The sequence below is a fragment of the Columba livia genome, chromosome 20 (assembly GCF_036013475.1).
Source record: "Columba livia isolate bColLiv1 breed racing homer chromosome 20, bColLiv1.pat.W.v2, whole genome shotgun sequence".
Taxonomy (NCBI): domain Eukaryota; kingdom Metazoa; phylum Chordata; class Aves; order Columbiformes; family Columbidae; genus Columba; species Columba livia.
The window spans coordinates 4,837,882-4,860,032 of record NC_088621.1 but is presented as its reverse complement, the minus strand read 5'-3'; the positions used below and the strand labels follow the sequence as shown (position 1 = coordinate 4,860,032).

The window sequence follows — 22,151 nt, the reverse complement described above, 5'->3', positions numbered from 1 at the left end:
ATACTGTTAAGCCTGCTCTAGGAGTTGGGGTGCAGATGACTATCAGACTCTCAAATTTAGCTTTACCCCCTTAGATTTAGTTCCTGGCAGGCTTCTGCTGAAGTCTTGGAAAGAAAAATTCATTAGATGAACCTTAGCGTGATTTTTCCATGGCTTTGATTTTAATCAAAGTGCGGATTTGAAATTGTTTTATCATTAGAATCTGTTGACTGAACGTCAGTGCGAAGCAATTCCCCCCTCCTGGTGCAGAGATGCATCCTGTGTGTTTAGGTAAATCCCAGCCCGAGCGAGCGGAACAGCGGGAAGGGCAGAAATCAGCCTCTGAGGCTTGTGAACGCGCTGCAGGCTGATGTCTTCCTGCGTTTCAAGGACCCAAGTTCAATTGCAAGGCGGTTATTCTGCTTATCCGTAATGGGCAAACCAATCAATTAAAATGGTCCGTTCCTAAGCAGCTGCAGAAGGGAAGGCTTGTTTTGAATACCTCCCTTACGAGGTCTGAATGATGTGATTTAAACATAACATCCTTTTATCTCCAAATCTGCAGAATCAAGGCAGTGTGTTTTACCCAGGTACCTGGGAGCGCAGGGAAGAGAGAAATTCAGGGGAAGCTCTTTAGTAGGTTACTAAGGAGTGGTTTTGCATAAGGTGATGGAGTTGGTTGTCTCCGAAGACCAATTTACACAAGCCCCAGCGACTGCAGCGAGTCTGTAACTCCCAAACCTCTGGGCTGTGGCTCAGCATCCGAACAGGAGATGCTGCAGGGAGCGGGAAGGGAGCTGGAGGAGGGTCGGCTGCGCCTGATGAACCTGTTCTACCCAAAGAATATGAAGCCTGCATGTTTAAGAGCTTGTGTGCCTGTATTCTCTATAACGCTTCAGATCCACCCTGGGTGTATGCATTTGAATTTTAAAGGGTTTTGCTTTCCAGGTCAATGCGGTGCCTAACTCAGACCCAACTTCCTTGTGAATGAAAAATAAAGTATATCTAGTAAGGTCGTCTGCGTGCTGCTTTGGTTGAGGCTGTTGGGCTACGCTGACCGCAGCAGCATCCTCCAGGTGAGGACAGAGTTTAGCTCCTGAGGCTGCAGGTAACCCCCCTGCACGGCCAAAACCCACCGCGTGACAGACGGCAATTTTCTTTGCTTGCGGGAAGGACGAGGTCAGAGCGTCCTGTCCCCAGGACTGGTATAAATAGAGAGTAATTGGGCTGGAATTGGTGGTTGCAGTGATGTAAGGAGTGGTGTAAGGCAGAGGTGAAGCCAGACCCTAATGACAGCTTCTGCCTGCTCGCTGAATTCTGCATAGAGATCAGCACTTCCAGCAACAAAAGAAAGTAGGTCAGTGGCAGGTCCCCCTCCCCGCCTGCGCGCTGGAAGCACATGTGTTGGATTACACGCCTGCAGATTGAAGCAGGAGTGACTGTGATGATTTTTCTTTTCCTTTGGGAAGGTGCATGTAAAAGCAATTTGGTGCTTTACGACGTGCTGGTGCAGTCGCTCTCGCCATGTGGTTTTTCCTGGAGCTGCCGCATCCCTGATGCTTGGGGAGCTGGGGGACCTGTTTGCATGTGAATATTGGGGGGAGGGGGGGGGAGAGCTGCACCCGTTCCCCAGCAGCTCATCTGTGGTTTGGGGAGGGTGTGAGGCTGGTGGTGGCACTCGGGTGTTCTCCCAGTCCCTGCCCATCCCCTGGTACCCTGCTCCTCTGCCTTTCCTTGTCTTGCCGCAGCCGCGCAACTCCAGTTCCACTCGAACGATTACCCGACACGTTAATTGGGACTCCCGCTATGATTAAAAAGAAATTTCAGATTAAGCCTGCCATGCTGTATAGCTCAGGAAGAAAACATCTCTTTATAAACACAGCAGGAATGTGGGGACTCCATTATTATTATTTTCTTTTAACTTTGAAGAAACTGGCTCTCACTGCTGTTTTGACCACAAGGAGACAAGTGCGGCAGTCGCTCTGCTATGGTCAAAGCTAAGCGGAAGGGATGCTTGCAGGGAGATAAAATTGCAGGGTGTTTTTTCTTCTTTTTTTTTCCTTAATGTGATAATCATAATGGATTTATCTCTGCAGACTTCAGATCCTGTCTACCTGGGTCCCTGCAGGCTCCACCACTCTTGGGCAGAGCTCAGAGGAACTTGTAGGCTGGACAAACCAGGTGAGCGGGCAAGTATGGTCCCAGCTCCGAGGAGCAGAATATGGTATTTAGCACGTTTAATTTGCTACACAACCTTTGCAGTGCTGTAGTTGGCCAGCTCTGAAAGCATTTTCAGCTCATTGTGTCCCTGGGGAAGGTCCTCAGGTGAGCGGCGTTTGGTTGTTGGTGCTGCCTTGTTAATTGGAAGGACACAATGGCCAGGTAAAGCATTCTGAGACTAGCAGCGACTTCTTAAATCCTCAAATATTTGCTCTATTTACTTTCAATTTGGAAGGCTGTAATGAAGTTTGCAGTCACAATCCAACCCTCCTCCATCTTCTGATGGAGAATATCATCTGAGGATGTTTTCTCCTCAAAGGAAGCTTTCCGTGTGCCGTGTTTCAGGAAGGAGCTGCTGTCAATCCCGTTCTGCTGAGCTCCTGCCCAACAGGGAGCCACAGGGATTCTCACCCTGCCCGTCACACAGCGTGGACCACTCCAGCCCTTCCACAGCAGGAGATAAGTGTGGACGTTCAATACCCGGAGCATGAAACGCTGCATGTCTGCGGCTCCCGGTTTTGCCTTCACTCTGCGCTGGACTGGCTGAGTCGGTAGGCGAGGGCAGTGATAGATTATCCCCCACTCCCTCTATTTTTTTTCCCTTTAAATTTACCTTTTGGTGTTGCAGCTGAAGCAGCATGAGGTGAGTAAACTCCGCTGCTCAAAATAAGAGTGGATAAGCTCAGTTTACTTGTATTTATTCATGACTTCCCCACTCCACTGGGGCCTGAAAATCAGAGCCAAAAGGAACTGCAGTGAAAATTGGCCTACATGCAATGGCTTTAAATAATCTGCCCTTTTGCTCTAGTTCTGTGTCGAGATGTGCTGGAAGCCTGAGGAGCTGGGATTTGACTTGATGTAGGAGCTGCTTTTTGTTTTCTTGCTCTGGTGTTCGAAGCTGCTGTTGGTTTTCTGTATATAGTGTAACTTGGGGGAAGTTACACAGCAGGAGGGAAGAAAAAATCTATTTGAGAATTGCTGTGTTTAGTGCATGACTTCAAATTATCAGAATCGGCACAGACAATGAATTAGCTTTTATTTCCAAAGATGTGAAAAATAAGAAAGAGAGCAAAAAGAAATAAAGTGATTAGTGCGTGTGTTGCAAATATTGGCACGCAGGGAAAGGGTATTATATCGGACTAAAAAACATAATTCTGCTGTTAATAGTGAATTCTTGTTTGCACTTGTGTTTGTGCCGACTGTTAAGGCAAATATGATTCCCAGATGCCGCATGGCACATGCACGTGTCTGACACTCGCACCCGTCGGGGAAGAAGTCACGCAAGCCAGCGGAGAGCCGGGTGTGCGGGATGAGGCTCAGCCTCAGCATCCGAGCAGAAATAGAAATGGATCCATCTGCAAACCAGGTCATTGCTGCTCTTGCGCTTTTTCTCTTGGGCCCCCTTGAATCACATCATGATTTGTTTCTCCCCCCACAGCTCCCTGCAGCTGGGATTACTTTTCATGTACTCTGCTCACATAATTGCCTCTAATAATTTCTCAGCTGGCTTTCCTTCATTCTGGAGTCAAATATGACCACCTTTTCCTTTTATTTTCCCCCTTTACAAGGCATGCACCCGCTCCAGCCTGCACGTATGCTCTTCTTCCCGCTGTTCCTCTCCTGCACACTTTTCTCATCTCGCACCGTTTTAATCTTGAGAGTCCCCATCTCTCTTCCCAGATATCCAGCCAGGCGATGGCGAGTGATTGTTCATCCTCGGTGTCCCGTGCAAATCACACACGCCTGGTATCTTTGGCCGATCCCAGTGCTGCTGCCCACCTGGGTACCACAGAGAAGGGGCTTCTACGTTGTGGGATGATGGAGCATCAGAAGAGATGCTGTAAGGCAGGGTTGCCCTGCGTTTCCCAGCATGCCCGCATTATATCTGGATGCTTGCACCAGAATTTCAGGGCAGTGCTGTGCCGGTACTCACAGCACATGCAGAGGGGTATTTCAGAGGTTTCCCATTTTTTCTCTGCGGAAAACCCTTCCAGCTGCCCGAGGAACCTGGTGGTCGGGGTCCTGCCGCGCCAGCTGAAGCACCAGCAAGTCGAGGCAGGCTGTCAGCATCCCGTGGTATATTTAGTGCAGGTTTAACAGGGGCTCCATCTGTGTGTGTTCTCTTGTTTCCTTTTGCTTTCTACGTGCTAAGTAGATGCAGGAAGGAGTCGAGAAGCCTTCCCGCTATGGCAAGGATGCGGTTTCGCCACTCTGTGTGCCGCTCTCCTTTGCGGGGCTGCTTCCCCGAGCAAGAAAGTGCTTTAGAAAAGCATTAGCATAAGAACTGGAGGGGAGCAAGTATCCCAGGGTCTCCTTCTATCAGGAATCCCTGATAATGAGGTAAGGTTTCTCAAACAACAGGGACTCTCCTGGAGGGCAGGGGACGCAGGCTGTGAAATGGGACCCTGTAGACTCTGTGCCGATGGGTTTTGCAGGTTTGGTCCTTCTCAGAACCCTTTGGCAGTGTACATGCCAAAAGGGTCGCTCTGCGTTTCCTTCTATTTTTTAAATTTTTATATTTTAGAATGAGGTTAATGCACGAGTTGAAAATAATATGGATACTGTGTGAACTCCCAGGAGGGTTAAACGGGGCTTATTCTGAGGACATACAAGGCAGTTCACCAGACAACCCACCTAGAAATGCTTCTGTAGAGAAGACCTGTGAGAAACCAGGACCTTTGATTACAGGAAATTCTGGCTGTGGAAGGACTGGCTGAGGGGAATAACTATGAAAACCTTTTCCAGAGAGAGCAATTTGTATGCACTATTGAGAAATCAGGTCTGTGAGAAATTTCACTAGGTCTGTAGGAAAAAAAATATAACCAAGTCACGCTGTTAGGCTTGAAGTGGAGGTGTTAAATCCCGGCTGCGAGGTGGGGAAGGTGCAGCACAGAGTCCTGTGCTGAGGATGCTGCGGTACCTGCCCGGTGGGGGGGATCAGATGAAGCTGGTGCAGCTCAAATTGAAGCAAACAAAATCCATCTCTGGGGATGGCAACCCTTGGTGGGAGCGAGATCTGCTTCTCTGGGAAATAAAGTGTACGGAGGTGGGGAAGAAATGGAAATCTTTCTGGGCGAGTCAGCAAATCGTTGAGAGTTTTGTTATTCTGGAATGGACTCGGGAATCCGCAGTTTGTCACAGGAACAATTTCATATTTTAGTACAAGTGTTTTGCTTTTGACCCTGCGTGGCAGAGCAGCCTCTGAAAAGCACAAGGTGAACTTTTACGGTTTCCATCTGATTTTGGTTTTCCTCCCTCTCAGTTTTACTTTTTTAACCTTCTGACCTCTGGCCAGGTTCATGGGCATCTCCTGGGGTGCAGCGGGACCTGCTTTAGTCAGGATGGAGGTGACAAAGGTGGACGCCATTCCCAGCGATGTTCTGGTGGCCAGAACATCATTGTTAATCACGATTTGGTATTTAGGCAGCAACAAAGTGTTGGCTGTAAGTACAAAATAGCCCCCATCTCCTGGAGCTTCCGGGTACCCGCGATGCCTTTTGTCCCCGAGATCAAGGGCTGGGGTGTGAAACACTGACTTGTTCCCAGACCCAGGGTCACTTTCCCTGGGGGATGACCTGAGTCTTTTCATTTGAATGAGATGTGTAACTTTAAACCTATGATTTAGCATCACCCTTTCGCTGGAAAATACAGAAGTTGAAGCATCAGGCAGGTCCTGCAGTGTTTTGTGAGAAAGAGACTGCCAAAAAAAAAAAAGAGAGAAAGAAAAGAAATAGAAAAGAGAAAGGAAATTCTGAGTAATTTTGGGAAGTCTTTCACAAAGCGGATGGCAAACGACCCCTGCCTGACCCTCTGCCTCTCTGCGGTGCAAGGGCTTTGACAACTGAGTCCCTGAGAGTGGGGAGCACAGTAAGCTGTCCATAAATCAAAAGCACCGAGACTATCAAATTTGTTTATTACTTGGGCTTGTGCTGCTGTGTTCCAGTCATGTAGCTATTTTGTTTCGTTTCTTCTAGCTGTGCTCCCCCAAAAAGAAGCACCACAGATTTGTTGGAACATAACTGTACTATTCTCTTTATCCTTTCATTTTTTGTATTATTTTTAATTCTAATTTTTTTTTCCAGAGCTGTGGTGGAGCTGGTGGTGTTAATGTTCTGCAGCAGGAGTGAAATAACCTGGAGATGCGCAGCGCAAGCAGGGGCGTGTGCCCTAAATAGGAGGGTTAAACAGGGCTTGTTCTGAGGAAAGCAGTAATTGCAGCTTGCGTGAAGCTGTAATATTCTTTTGTGCATTATTTACCCAGGAACATCTGCTAATACATATACATTCTCTGGTGCGTGTAAACAACTTGTGCAGGAAGAGGATTAGGAGATTTATAAAAAAATTAGAAGCAAGTTAAAAGGGCAATTAGAAGAGCAGAAAGAGATATTGAGCAGTGAATTAGGGAGGATATTTTAACACACAATCAGAGCTTCCCGAGACGTATTCAGAGCAGAGAGAAGGTAAAAGAGAAAATTGGCCAATTACGAAATGATAGCGGGGAATTGGTGACATGGGAGAAGGTAATGGCTGATTTGTTAAACAGTTATTTTGATTCTGTTTTCACAAAGGAGGAAGAGGATGGAGGGCAGCTCCGGAAAGGACTCGGGTTGTGCGGGTGAGGGTGGGGATGAGCCGAGGAGCCTGCAGAGAGATAAAGATGCGTCTGCAGAGCGGCTGGGCGTGGGGAGAATTTCACCCATATTTACAGGCTGGGAAGGATTTCAATGAGCATCTCCTCACAGCAATGAGCTGGGTGGCGAGCGGCTTGTGTTAGAACACTTGCTTTTGTTCCCCTAATTGGCTGCTTTTGAGTGGGGGTCAGGGACTGAGGTGGGCACTGAAATGAAAGATCCTTCTCCCCTTTAAAGGAGAGGGGAGTATGGAGGGTATGGTGGGATGCTGAGATAGACAGGGATTCCGAAGGGGTGCTGCTCCTGGGGCTGGAATCATAGAATCACTTTGATTGGAAGAGACCATCAAGATCATTGAGGCCAACATTTAACCCAACACTGGCACTAACCTGTGTCCCTGAGAATCTCATCTCTGTGCCTGTTCAACCCCTCCAGGGATGGTGACTCCACCACTGCCCTGGGCAGCCTGTTCCAATGCCCAACAACCCTTTCTGGGAAGAAATTGTCCCCAGGATCCAATCTAAACCTTCCCTGGTGCAACTCGAGGCACTTCTTATTCAGGTAGAGAGCGGGTTTGGCTCACCGGCAACACCAGCGTGCCGCCTTCCAAAAACACATATTGCAGAACATGAGCACTGCTGCAGTCATCTGTCTCCTGTTTGCACAGCTGCTTTTGCTTCCACCTGGAACCCACAAACTCCACCAAATCAGCAATGCAAGAGCTGTAATCGCCCTTCCCATCGTCTGGTGTCAGTGATGATGTGCTTCAGGAGTTGTGAGCTCGGGGGCTGCTGGGTGTGTTAAGAGAAAGAAGAGGGGCTGGTGGCAGGTAGGAATGATATCAGCCTAGAAGTCCTCAGGGAGATAAGAAGTGATGGAAAGGGAAATATTCCTGGTCATGTAATGGAGAATGTGATCTTGGGAAGTGTTACTGGAGGTGTGGCTGAGGCTAAGACAGGGGAGGATTTAAGGAAGGGTGAACTGGAAGTGCCACAAAAAGTGTTATTTAGCTTATGAGAAACATGAAGTGATGGTTTTGTTATGCTCTGTCCCTCTGAAAGTGGGTACACGTCACAGAGCAGCTTTCTCAAAGGGAACAATTTGGAAGTGGTGCTGGGAGGGGTTCGAGTGTTGTCCGGGAAGCGATGGGGAATATAGGAGAAACTACTGACTTGTGGTGTTGGTTTAGACTGATAAACTAAAAAATTATGCTCAATATCCGGGAGGTGTTTGGTTTTCATCCTGGCTGGGAGGATAAAAGAGATGCAGTGTCATATGGTTTGTGTTTTGAAAGCATGTACGAAAAGCTCCGTATTAGCAATTACAGCATGAAACTGTGGAAAAGTGTACAATGGAGAGAAAATTGGCTCTGACTCAGGAAACGGGATTCTGCTGCCGGGGATGTGTTTCCAGAGGCACAGTCTGGGGTCTCTTCTGGGTTCTCTGCTGTTTATTTTTATTAATGGAAAGGATTTGTACGAACAGCCCAAAGTTAGAGCATTAGAGCTCACTGATGCAATCAGGTAAAGAAGGGCAAGGCAGCCACACCGACAGGGCTTGTCTCGTCTGCCAGAGCCGCGTGTGGTGCGGGCGGCAGCCCAGGGAACGCTAAAGGAATGGGAAACCGATGAGCAAACAAATGCTCAAGTGACACGTTTCCCAGGGGAGGTGTTTGGAGCTCGCAGCCGAGCTGCGGGGAGCTACTGGCAGCGTCTCACCACGTTGGCAACGGGCAGCTTGTCTGCCCAACCCCGGAGAGGGGAATCCGTGAATGTCCGGGTTGAGATTGTGACAGTGAATGGCACCATTTCACGGCTCATTCCCCTCACTGGGAAGGGGAATGGTGGCATCGCCAGGGGATCTAGGCAGAGCTGTGGAGCATGGAGGGGGGTTTGGGTTTATAGAATCACAGAATCATTTAAGTTGGAAAAGACCCTTAAGGTCATGGAGTCCAACCATTCACTCAACACTGCCAAGTCCACCTCTATATCATGTCCCTAAACACCACATCTACGCATCTTTCAAACCCCTCCAGAGATGGTGACTCTACCAATGCCCTGGGAAACCTGTTCCAATGCTCGATTCAGTGAAGAAATTTTTTCTAATGTCCAATCTAAACCTTCCTTGGCGCAACTCCCCATTTCCTCTCATTCTGTTGCTTGTTCCTTGGGAGAAGAGACCAACCCCCTCCCTGCTCCAAGCTCCTTTCAGGCAGTTCAGAGATCAGAAGGTCTCCCCTCAGCTCCTGTTCTCCAGCTGAACCCCCCCGGTCCCTCAGCCGCTCCCATCACCCTTGTGCTCCAGCCCCTTCCCCAGCTCCGTTCCCTTTTCTCAACTCGCTCCAGCACCTCAAGGGCTTTCTTGGTGTGAGGGGCCCAAAACTGACCCCAGAATTCAAGGTTTGGCTTCACCAGTGCCCAGTCCAGGGGGATGGTCACTGCCCTCGTCTTGCTGGCCACACCAGTGCTGATACAAGCCAGGATGCTGGTGGCTTTCTTGGCCACCTGGGCACATGCTGGCTCACGTTCAGCCACTGTCAACCAACACCCCCAGGTCCTTTTCTGCCAGGCAGCTTTCCAGCCACTCTTCCCCGACCCTGTAGCACTGCCTCGGGTTGTTGTGACCCAAGTGCAGGACCTGGCACTTGGCCTTGTTGAACCTTATACAATTGACCTCAACCCATTGATCCAGCTGGTCCAAAGAGGAGCTCAACATGGTGCTTGTCATCACCCTGGGGGTTCAGCCCTTCACCCCAGGGACCTCCCTGTCAAACCTGTGGTCTTTGGCAGTGATTCTAACTAAATCCCAAATTTCTCCAACTTATCCCCAGCCTGAGCCAGACTCGCTCTGGCAAGTCGTGGTTATACCTGTGTCCGCTCGACTGGAGAGATATTTGCTTTGAGGTTGTGGGAGTGCTGCTTTGGGGATTTATGCCAGCCCTCAGAGCAACATTCAAAATGCATGAAGACATGCTGTATGAAGGGATTGGGGGAAAAACACACAAGAGTGAACCAAGGGCCATGGTAGAGCTGAACCATGCAGATGGGAAGTTAGTTATTGAGGCTAAGTGTCAGAGCATGCCATAAAAATTTAGTTTGTCCTCAAAGAGCTGTGGTCGTGGAGGAAGGATGGGCATGGGGAGGGACAACAGCGAAGGGGAAGGCAGAAGGAACATCAGAAACCTATAGTCCATGTCAAGTGACATCTCCTATTTAGCACTGTATCATGTCTCCCTTCTGGTTTTTAAACAGTATCCTTTATTGCTAGGAGTTAGAGCGCTTGATTGACAAGGTTTGTAATACACCGTGGAGTCGCCTTTATTTTTCCTACATGTTAAAGGGAAAGATACTAAAAATACAATTATGGTTTTGAGCCAGGCATAGTCTGTTCTAATATAATTCATCTCAAATACTATCCATCGTTCCTGCTGCACCCAAATCATTTATAAAACATTAGCATCTCCTGTGCTGACATTTTACTCCTATATTACAGGAGTTACACACAGACTTAAAAAAATTAATAAAGTGCTTCTCTTCTTCATTCTCCCACTGAGAGCTTTGATTTCCAGAGTATGAAACGAAATAACCAACATAACAACATTCTCCACTTCTAAGGGACAGTGCCAGACTCATTCAGTTGCTATTGGTTATAGAGAGTAGGACGTGAGGGAGCTATTTCGGATCACAGATTATTTGTTCTGGCTGCATTGGGCATCCCTTTAGTGGAGCTTTAGAGCCCTGTAGACAGCAAACTTTGGGTAGGAGCTGGAAGGGAGAGGGCTTGATGAAGTAACCTCTTCCTTTCTCCTCCCAGTTACTCCTGCTGTTCCCCAAGAAGGATATTTAAAAGCAAATCGGCCAAGCCCCTGCTCATCTTTGTTTGTGAGATGGACAGAAGACACCATTCCACCCCAGCTTCCCACTTAAAAATCAGTGCATTGAAGAATTTTCTTCTTTTTTTTTTTTTTTTTTTGGGGGGGGGAGAGTTTCCCTTTTCATTTCCAGATACCTCCAGAGGATCTGCCACTGTGTAAACACCATTTCCCTGTCCCCAGAGGGGATGGGACAGTGGATTTCTGAGCTGGCCTGTTCTTCCTGAAATGAGTGGTGTGTCTGATGGAAAACATGAACTCCTGCCTTCAGGCTTTCCAGCCCCTGTGTGTGCTACGGGCTAGAAATGTGCCACCACCAGCGGGATACCATTACAAAATGAAACGCAGGCTTTTCTTGTCCAAGATCACTTTTATTTCCCTTGTTTCATTAACTTCAGTGGCTGTTTGGTCTCACACATCCACGCTGACAGGGAAGTCACACCAACTGCAGAATTTGGGCAACACCTCCCCAAGCCCATGGGCACCATCAGTGCTGCCGCCGGCTCTGCCGTGTCCCCAACCAGCAAACGCATCGCTCTGCCACGGGGTTCAATTTGGGATGAGGGGAACAAGCAGATATGCTCCCTCTCCTCCACCTCACCACAACCCCCTTTGTATGACTGTCTTGGACCATTTATTTTTCTTTCCTACCGTGGACCAGAAACCCTGGGCACTGCGCTTCTCGCCGGTCCCCCATGAGCTGTAGTTTCCTCCTTCTCTGACTCTCCCCACGACACAACCTTGTTCCTTTTAAGAAACAAAAACTCTCCTGACGCTGTCAGGACTATCTGCAGCCTGGGAACTGCTCCTTGCTGCCCCAGTGAAAACCTTAGTCCAGCTATAAAGGTCCTCACGCCACCGACATGGCTGGGAAGCCCCTCTCTGCCCCCAGCCCCAAAAATGCCCCTCTGCTCCCCGGGGCCTCGCAGCGCTCTCCGGAGACAGAGCTCTATGGCTCTATTTGTTTGGACTAATTAACCTCTCTCTTCCCCTGGTTACAAATTAAGATGTAAGGGTGAGTTTTGGCTCTCTGGATATGGACTTTGCTGCATCACATACAACCTTCCCCCCACCCCTCCCGAAGTTTAGTGCTCTGAATTGCTGAGAACATTGGTCCGCCGTGGTTCCCCCGCGCGCGCTCAGCCCGCCCGATGGCTTTCAGCATCTGTAGGCACTGCTGCCGGTTTGTTTTCTTCGAGGAAAAACAAAAATCATATACTGGTCTGCTATAAATTCAATGATACAATCCTTAGTTCTGAAGATATAGTTTCCATATAGTTTATAAACATTATAAGACATACATATGGATAATTGAGGGGAAGGGGGGCAGCCTGTGCATTTGTCGGGTTTGGTTGTTTTTCAGATGTGTGAGCATGGTTACAAAAAAAACGCACCTCCTGCGGGTACCTCATTTCTTTAAGTGTTGGGTTTCTTGTTTTGTTTTTGTTTAATTCCACCTCTAATCAGTCTTTCCTTTGGTTGTTGGCTACTCCAAGCCCAGCAGGCAAGCCCTGTTCTGCTGTAATGCCTGAGATATTCAGGGGTTTGAGATTGTCTTCTAAGAGATTCCCAGCCAACTTTGGCCTCTGGGTTTGGAGCCAAAAGGGCTAAAACGTGGGAGAACCAATGTCCTTATTACATCGGTATCAGTGTCCTTGCACTCACTTTCAGAGAAACAGTGTAGGCTTAATTGGTGATCATTTTTTACAGCAATTATGTTCCTTTCGGTAATTGGAGGGGTCATTCAGAGCGCTCTCAAATGAACGGGATTTCACAAGAGCATGGATACAGTCCATTTGTCCGGTTGTTGTCACCGATGAATTGGCTACCGTCCCTCTTATGTGGGTTTTTGTAAGGTTGGCTTTTTGTTGTTGTTGTTGTAGGTGCTCGGTTAGGCTGTTTTGTGACAAGGTGTGATAATGCCTTTTTAATCCGCTCCCGCTGCGTTCGGCACAGTCCGCCTTGGCAGCCCGGCCGGGCACGGAGAGACCGTCAAGATGCCGAGACAACGTTCTTCCCTTCACCAGGCCAACACTCGCCACGTACAAAAAAAGAAGAAGAAAAGAAACTCTGGTCCTTTGTAGATTGGTGGCAGTACAGAATCGCTCCGTCCGCAGCCGGGGGCTCAGCGGATGACGGCCGCTAGGACCATCATGAAAACCAGGAGCGATGCCCTGAGCCCCGGGCAGCCGGCTGCCTGCTGGACCCCACTGGGGGGGCGGATGGGTGTCCGCCGGGTACACTTACCCTTACGTTTAGGGGAGAGTGTTGGCATCACCCCAAAACTGAATTTGTGCTGATAATCAGGCACATAGTCTGGAACCTCCTGCCCGTTTTTCCGCGGCCCCAAGGACACCGGTTTTGAGGTTCGGTTACGGCTTTTGTGGCTGGTGCAGTTCTTGCCGGGTTTGCGATAGCCCGGCCGGGAGCCGGGGGGGCCAGCAGGCTGGCTGCTGTGCAAACCATTCTCGGCCCCTTTCTCCTTCGCCTTCTCCTTGGAGGAGTGGTGAGGGTGGTGGGTTTTGGAGGCTCCTCTGTCTGATGTGGAAAAAGTATGTGTTTTTATCTGATGGAGGGACTCGGACCCCGAACAGTTCCTAAAGTCTTCTGCTCTTAGCACCTTGAGGTCCTTGCCATGCATCTGCTCGGGGGACTCGCAGATCACACTGGAGCTGGAGCCTCGGAACCTGTGCAGCCATTCCCAGAGCGAACGGGCTTTGCAATCGCAGCTCCACGGGTTCCCGTTCAGCCTGAGAAACTCCAGGGCTCCCAGGTGGGCCAGGCAGTCCCCCTGCAGCTCCGAGAGGCTGTTATTGAACAGGAAAAGGGTGGTCAATCTTCGGAGGTCATGAAAAGCCCGTCTGTGAATCCACTGCAGCTGATTTTGATGGATGAGCAGCCGATCCAGGTTTATTAATCCCCTGAACGTGTTCTGATGGAGGCTCCAGAGCTTGTTTCCATGGAGAAAAAGATGGCTGAGGTTAACCAAGTCAACAAAAATATCATCCTGAAGGAACTCGATGTGGTTGTCTTGCAGGTAAAGGTATTGCAGGTTGTGGAGGCCACCGAATATCCCGCTGGGGAGGGAGCTCAGCCCGCACTTGTACAGATACAAGGCATGGAGTTTCACCAGCCCTTGGAAAGTGTCTGCAGCCAAAGCCCTTAAGTAGCGGTTGTCCCCCAGGTCCAGCTCTTCCAGGTTGACAAACCCATCGAAGGTGTTGGGGTCAATGAAGGTGATGTTGTTGGAGTAGATCCAGAGGGTGACCATGGAGGGGCTGAAGTGGCCCCGGAGCAGCAAGGTTATCTGGTTGTTCTGGAGGAAGATCCTCTCGCTGTCCTCGGGGATGCCCTCGGGGATGGTGACGAAGTTGTGAGCCTGGCAGCTGACGGTCATGGGGGATGGGTAGCACACGCAGTCAGTGGGGCAGCCCAGGGCGCTGGGCACCTTCAGCCCCAGCAGCACCAGCAGCAGCTCTGCAAACCCCCCTGTGCAGAGAGAGGGGACAGCGGCGTCAGCGGGGACAGGTGCACCCCCCACCCACCCATCGCCGGGTAAAAAACGTCCCAATTTGACTCAGCCCTCCTCTCCACTTGTGAATTACGTGGCTGTGATGGATGGGCTCATCACCCATGGTAGTTTAAACATGTTGGATGGAGCACTCCCTGCCTCCTCACCCTGTCTGCAACAGGCAGGCAGTTGCGCTCCCAGCCCCAAACAGGCAGGGTAAATTTTCTCAGGGGAATTTGTGCCGGCAGCGCAGGCAGCAAAACCCTTTGCCTGCAGGTAAGCAGCGGAGTCAGGGGAAATGCCATTGTGCAAATATGTGAGAGCAAACAGAGGAGATGCAAACCCTCGCAGGTGTCTACCCCTCCTGTAATGCAGCTCTTAAATCACCCGCGCTTACATATCAGACAGGAAAAGGTACAGAGCTTCAGTAATTCCCAGCAAATCACTTAAAATTCCCCATGTGCAGCACATCTGCACAGCACAACCAACTCCCCCAAAGGCGCAGCCCCATCCCCACCGTCTCCTTTTACTACAGTTGTCAGACATCACCATCCACCCTGAAAACCAAGCGATTTACAGGAGAAATATCTTGTCAGCAGTTGGTGGAAAAGGCTGAGCTGAAAAACTCCGTTTGGAAGTGGGATGCTTAGACATATTTTTAAATGGATGTCCTGTGGCAAAGCATATTGCATCCTCTAATGCTACAGCATGTGCTGGTGACCAGGGCTTTCTCGCTGCAGAGAAGAAGCGGTGAGCAAGGCAATAATCATCCCCTCCCTCTGCTCAGCTCAACGAGTGCTGCTTTTGCCGCCCCATTCCCGTCTCGCTCCCACTCCTCGCACCAGGCTTGCTTTCAGGCTATTCCTTCTGCGCCGAGTGGCTTTTCAGACTCATTGCACCAGACTTGTCATTTCTCATTCAGCTTTTCCTTCTAGATTTGGCTTTTCCCTCTTACACGCAAAATTTGCTCATGTCTAATGAATTCTGCCTCTGGACTTTACAGGGGAAAAGGAGTAACATCGGAGCAGCGTACAGCTGCCGGTGCCATCCTGCCCACGAGTCCTCGCCTTGCACTCGACTTGTAATAATCTGAAAAACAAGAGTGGAAGTGGAGTTCATCTCTAATTACTCCATGTCATTATCACCAGCTAATCCATGAGCCTGGACCCCTTGGGCTTTTACAGTCCCTCTTTTCAGCGCCTACAGCTGAATACAAGTGGAAGGCAAAAAAACCCCTCACTGTTTTCTTGTTAATTGTGTTTGAAATATAACTCTGTGGTTACCGTTGCCTTTTGCCTGGTGTGGAGATCTATTACCATACAGTTAACAGAAGGTGACCCATCCATCTGGACCCATCCTTTCAACACAAAGTTGTCACATTTTTAGATGAACTGGGTTATTCAGACTCTCCATAAATCACCAGTAAGAGGCAGTCATCTCTGACTGGGCTGTTAATTAAACAAAAAATAGCATTGCAAGCCAAAGTGTTGGACCAAGCCTTGGCTGTGCTGAGAAGGGGGGAACTTCCTCCAGGCGCTGCCCTTCAGGAATTAAACACCGGCTACCAGGAGGGATGTCTCATTCCTGCATGGCTGCCAGAAAGGGGCTGTAAGTCAGGAACGTTTAGTTTGCAACAACTCCTACGGCTGTGTAGGAAAAAAAGAACGTTCTCCAAGTCACCGCCGTAGCATTTTGGCTTTGCTGTCATGCCTTTGCAATGAGAGAAGGGCTGTGCTGGTGGGAGCATCGTGCCAGCGCTGACTACCGAGAGCTCCCTGCCAAAACTGGAGCCCTCGCTGCAACTCGCCATGCGAGCTCAGCCTGGGAAACAGCGGTATCTTGAGAATACTGTGATTATCTGAGTGCCAGATAACAATGGTGAAGATAAAGCTACATTTGCTGATACATTCTGCTGGGTTTTTTTACTCATGGATGTACTTCGCCAAGGTGGGATGGTTTCACGTTCCTCGTCTTACCTCGGTGACACTGAAGCACAAAGCCTTCTGTAGGTCTTATGTTTATTAGTAAAATCCTGCCAGGCACAAGCACTGTGACGATCTCCCACATGCAGAGTCTGTTATTGCAAATACCAAATCACAAGGGCCTGAATCAATAAACCATCTCCCAGCTATAAGCAGCAGGTTGGAAGATTACATATTGCTTCCAAACAACGGTTTTATGCGCTCTTCCGTGACACGACAGTTGCCAGGCTAACGGGATTACTGACGAGAGGTGGAGCCGGGCAGGGATCTCGGAGCAGACACGATTTCACGTCTAGGGACAGCGATGACAGGCGGCTGTTAGCAATGTGTGGCAATGGATGAAGGCAGCTTGGGTCTCTCCCTGGAGCACGGCCAAGGTAGAGGCTCCTGTCGAAAGGGAGCGCGGTGTTTAGCGGCTCCCTGCCTGCAGCGATAACTCGGGAGGTAAAGGTCAGAGGGAACTGAGTCCATCTCTTTAATTAACAGGCATTCGTGAGTTAATAGCTGGAGTTCCCATGGAGAGGGAGACGTGACTCCTGCGGTTGTGGATGGTGGTGGGGATAGGCCGGTGTGCTACTGGTTCTCAGCTTCCCAAGAGTAAGACAGCAGGAAGAAAGGGCAGGGATGTGTCTCTACCTATGTGCTGTGACACAGGGGTAAGGAGAAGTGGGATATAGAAGGATGAATACCTAGAAAAAATAACAATTAGGTGGGCAGGACTTGGAGAGAAGAAACCTAAGGACTCCCCAGTGGATGCGGTATGGGCACATGGTCTCATCAACGATGCCTTCCCTCCATGACCATAAAACCTGCCAATTGCCTAGTGCTGTGAGGAGCTGCTCCTGGGATGCTCTGGGCTTGGTCACCGTTTAGATTTGCAAATGAGACCCCTAAGGAACATAGAGGCTGTGGTCGCAGAGCCATGAAGCTCTTGAGCCTGGTGACACCGGTGTTGTGATGACCGGAAGCCAAGTCCCATGGGGATGAGCGGCTGGGTGTCACTGGGCTTCCCAGGCTGGGAAGTGCCATCAGGAGCTTCCCACAAGGTCCCAGCCCAGCTCCCTGAGAGCTAGACCCTACCTAACTGGTTGAACTAGTTATTCCTAACACAGCCCTTTCAGCTTCATCTTGTAAAGGTTGCGAGGCAGATGGAGGGTCACCAGCACGTGTGTCAGGGCTCACTGAGGGAGAGCTTCAAAAGCCGCACAGAAAAATCAGCAGAAACCTGCCGGTGAAGTGAATAAAAACAAAGCCCTGCTGACACGGATGAAAACAGCAAGGGGGTGTTTATCTCCTGGCTTTCTCCCACCGATGCGCTGTGTCACCCCGGCTGCTGCTCGCAGTGTCCTTCTGCCGCCTCCTGCTTTGGATTGAGGTTTCAGTGATTGGAATGAATTCGTCCAACTGTCCAAACCATTTCCCATGTAGCATCTCTCTAATTGGGCATTAATTAGGCATCAGTTAATGAATGCTTGAAATAATTTATCTTTGGATACGTCCAGTTTGCAGTCTTACTTTTAACAGCATTAGACTCATTATTAGATTAACATCATTATAAATGTTCTCCATTACCTGCTTGTTTCCATTGTCTTAGCCTTATTACTGAGAGTGAAAATCACTCCTCCCGCATGCATTATTGATGAGTAAGGACTTTCTATATGTAGCACGGGATTAATTGTTATACAGCGTAATGCATTTAGCGTGAAGCCTCAATTTGAGCAAGAGCTGAAAGCGGCCAGAAGAATGCAGACGCCCGGAGCCAGTGTGATCGGCCAGACACAGCACATCTCTCTCCAGCCCAAACCAGGTTCCTCCTGAGCCAATGCCAGCACAGGAAGGTTTTTTTTTGTTTAAAAAAAAGCTGGTGTGATACTCAGGATAAGAAGAGGGGGGAGGTTTGAAGGGTTAGAATACTTCTTTGCCACCACAGCAGAGATGCTGGCCCCATGGCACCAGAGAGCAGGGTGCACCTGTGCCAGCAGTCTTCTTGCATTTTAAGGTTTTTAAGGCCTTGGTTTATTTAGGAAGATGTAATGCTACTTATTTTCATTAGGGGTCTCAGGCTCAAGGGGAAAAAAAGAATCACTTAGGACAAGGATAGATGCTTCATGCCCAATGGGGATGAACCTGCAGTGTCCCCCAAAAGCATCCCTGCCCGTGAGCCCTCGCCACCCCCTGCCTGTTCCCTCTTTGCGAGCTGCTTTTCTCAGATGGAAGCTTTCAGCCCTCCACCCAGACAAGCTTATACGGGTCATGGCCCATCTAATTCTCCATCCGGCAGGATCTGGTTTGGAGGATGGAGCAGGTTGCTCCTCTTTCAAATCTCCCCTAAACCACCATCTGCCTTGGGAGACCCATCTTAGCTCATGTCTACATGGAACTTGACTGCCTACTTACTGTGGCCATTACCGGTGCTGCTCAAGCTGTTAGATTTATAAGCTCTTTAGAGCAAAGCCCTCGACTTCTGGCTGCTGATTTATGTATCTTTACTGCCATAAAACACTATGTATAGCTACTACATAATATAAATAATAATACTTAACCAGAGCGAGCTACAAGTGGGGACAAAGCATCTGGCTTCTGCTTGCAGCTGGTGTTGTCAAAAAGGCAGCAGCCTACTCATCACTCACCCGCATCTGAGGCCAAATTCACACCTGGTGTAACAGCACCACGTCACCGCCAACGAGCTCCGGGGAGAGATTTTCCTGCCCCGTGCACACGCTGGATCTACCAAAAGATGCTTCCAGATCCACCCGGAGTGAACAGGGGCACAAAGAGACAACTATGACCCCCAGGGGAAAAGAAACTTTTAAACTTGGGAACTAACTCAGGATGGGACATTCTCACAGCCACAGAGGCTCTCTAGGGAGAAAAAGAAGCCTCAAATGTTCACAATTTCATCTGCCAAGTGAAGGACGATGACAGGCAAGGCCAGAGCAGTGATGGCAACTGGGCACGAGCCACAATTGAAACTTCCGATCTGGGACGGTTCGACAAAGCGGTGTCAAACCGATGCTTAGTAGCTGCGGGGGTTTTTTCTCCCCCCTTTTTTTTTTTGTTTTGCAACACAGAGGATAAAACAAACAAGCCCATCCTGACTGTCACAGAGACGAAATTCCCCAGTGAGCAGCAGCTTGCTGTCAGCCTCTCCGCAAAGCCCTGTCAGTGCAGCCCCGCGGTCCTGCAGCGCTCGGCAGCAGCAGCATCCTCGGTGGGTTCGCTCCCTGCAGCATCGGCTGCAGACACGGCACAGGGCTTTGCTTTCTGCATGCTTTCTGCCTTTCAGCCCTAGAGTGGCAACCACCCATCCACCTTCATCATTACTCTTTTTTTTTCTTTGCGAACGGTGTCATAAATAACTGACAGATCCCAGCTGTTTGGAGTTATGGTTTCTGATGGAGTGACAGCTGCTCCCAATCCCCCAGTCATCACCCCGGCAGTTCTGGAACATTTCAGCAACATAAAAATCATTGGAGATAATTTCGGTTTTGCATAATTTGGTTAGGCAAGCTGTGATTTAATGGCAATTATGACCTCCGAGGCAGAAGATGAGCTTGGAGGCTACCGGCTTCACACAACTTAAGCTCAGGGTGCAGCATCAGGGATGTTCCAGGGAGAAGGTACTACAAGAAAAAAACCCTTCTCCACCAGCTGGAAATTGCCTTTCTTCCCTGGCAAGAGGAAAGGCTGTTCCCAGAGGAAGACGCATACAAGGAAATTGGAAAGAAATATATCTCAGGAAAGCTTTGGGAAGAGGCTGGTGCCAAAAGACGCCTCAGGAGGGACCTTTTAAAGAAAAGCCAGGAAAAGACTTTAGCCTGGGGAGTACTGTAGCCCTTATAAACCTGCCTGGGTCACCAGAATCTCATGTGTTAACTGAGATGTTTGGGCTACCCAACATTAAAAGCAAATTCTCCGCATGCAACCGAGACAGGAGAGCCAGCAGCACTGGGAATGGGCCATGCCTTTTGCAGGCATTGCCCATTGCCCTCCCCTTTTACGGGGTTTCTCCTGTTCTGGGCTGTGTTGTCTCTTCTCCAGGTGCTTCTCTGCCATCCCAAAGCCCCCTGGTTTGCATTTTTCCAATGGTGACTGATGGAGGAAACCCTTGGTCAGGTAAGGAGCTCTGAGGACATCATGGTGCTTCTGGCTGGGGGCTTCCAGAGGAGCAAAATGTCGCTTAACAGTAGAAGTGGCTTTTGTCTGGAGCTGAGAAGGTCCAATTTCCCTCCCCTCCATCACTGCTCTCACTCAGCCTGGAGTTCGCAGTGAGCTAAAGCTCAGGGCAGGGACCCAGGATCAGCAGCACCCCAAAATCCAGTCCTTTAGGACACTGCAGCTTCATTTTACATTTGCTGACCTGGTATCTGGAGCTATTCACCTTCTTCCACCAAAGTCAAGGCCAAGGTCACCTGGAAGTTTCTGGATGGTGGTCATTAACTCCTATTGCAGTTTGAAACCAGACCATAAATTTCATAGTGTAATAATGTAAAAATCAATAACTCTGTTTGAAACAATAGCTTTGTCTTCCATTTCAGCCGGCTCTGATATCTCCCCACGGACCACGTCCCTCTGAATCACACAAATAAAGAGAGAGGAGCAATGGGTGGTGGGGTGGCTGCTCTCCTGCCAGGTGCCCAGCCCCTCTGTCGTTACAGATTCAATTAGTTAATTTATTCCTCTCTCACAGTTAAACTCGAGGATGATTTAAAAGAGGGGGAGGAAAAAAGAAGCCTTTTATGCTCAGTCTCTTTGACATCCTGTCCAATGCAGCATCCCTAAGGCTTTCCATGCCAGGGATGCCCATCACCTGCTGCCCATCACCAAAACCCAAAACAATCCTGGGAAAACGGCAGCACCAAATCACACAAGCATTAAAAAAAATAGAGTCCGTTCTTTTCCAGCTCTGGCTTTCAGGCCGAAGGAGGTCTGGCTTCCTTTGCTTGCTTGTTTTCCGTTGTTTGCTGTAGCACTGACTCGAAAATATACATCGAGAGGCAGGATTGTCTTTCACATGTTGGTGGATGTGTGATCCTCAAAAACAAATTAGCACCGATTCACTTCTATATAGAATGCAGCCATCAGGGAATCACTCCTGAATTCACAGCGAAGGAAAGTAATAATGCTTCCAGCACGCTAATCCTCTCCAAGAGCAGCCCCTGAACTCTCTCCCGGTGCTGGAGGCACCACTGGAAATTACAACTGTACTGAAAAAAATAATAAATAAATATAGAAATTGGCAGGGTTTGTGCTGGTCCAGAGGATTTGTACCCTTATGTGGAACTCCCTGTTTAATTAGCACTCCTCTCTGTGTCTGCATCTCCTCATCCCGCTGCTCCAGCTAACAGAAAGAGGGGGATAAAAGAAAGGAGGGCAACAGTGGAAGTGGCTGTGGAATTGGAAACACAGCTATAGAAACTTGTTTAATGTAAATGTTTGTTTCAGGACTAACATATGCAGAAACAGAGTGTGGAGTGTGTTTTCCCTGTGTGATCTGCTCTGTTTAACCCTGGTTTGCAGAACCCTTTCCCTGGCCCCGATGCCCTGGGAGTGCAGCTGCAGGTGGATGCTGCCAGACCTACAGCTGCAGGCACGGGGCACAAACCTGGTACCCAGCATCTGGGAGAAGGTTATTTAAATCAGAGCCTGGGCTGATAGAAGTTTCAGTTGGAGGGGACCTACAACGATCATCTGGTCGAGCTGCCAGACCACTTCAGGGCTGACCAAAAGTTAAATCATGTTATTTAGGGCATTTTGCCCAAATGCCTCTTAAAGAAGGACAAGTTTAGGGCATCTAGGAAGCCTGTTCCAGTGTTTGACCACACTCTCAGTAAAAAATTGCTTCCTAATGTCCAGTTTAAACCTCCCCTTGCACTGCTTTGAACCATTCCACATGTCCTGTCCCTGGATACCAGGGAGAAGAACTCATCTTCTTTTCTTGGCTTTCCTTTCCCTGC

The 22,151-nt window shown here is 49.2% G+C and overlaps 1 protein-coding gene and 1 long non-coding RNA gene across 3 annotated transcripts in view; one reads left to right on the top strand and one right to left on the bottom strand.

The window, feature by feature from the left end:
• The first annotated feature begins 2 nt into the window (after positions 1–2).
• Positions 3–16,872, top strand: LOC110358528 (uncharacterized). 2 transcript variants are annotated; one of them, XR_010467347.1, is made up of 4 exons: positions 3–2,160; positions 2,545–2,750; positions 3,407–3,565; positions 15,216–16,872. It is a non-coding gene; the product is annotated as an uncharacterized LOC110358528 (long non-coding RNA). The 2 variants fall into 2 exon arrangements; XR_010467346.1 differs by having other exon boundaries at positions 2,545–3,565.
• The window catches only part of RTN4RL1 (reticulon 4 receptor like 1), a 31,816-nt gene continuing 20,716 nt past the window's right edge, over positions 11,052–22,151 (bottom strand). The window contains exon 2 of the mRNA XM_065036999.1: positions 11,052–14,190. Coding sequence (XP_064893071.1) covers positions 12,827–14,190 — 1,364 coding nt within the window. The 3' untranslated portion in view covers positions 11,052–12,826. The remainder of the gene's footprint in view (positions 14,191–22,151) is intronic.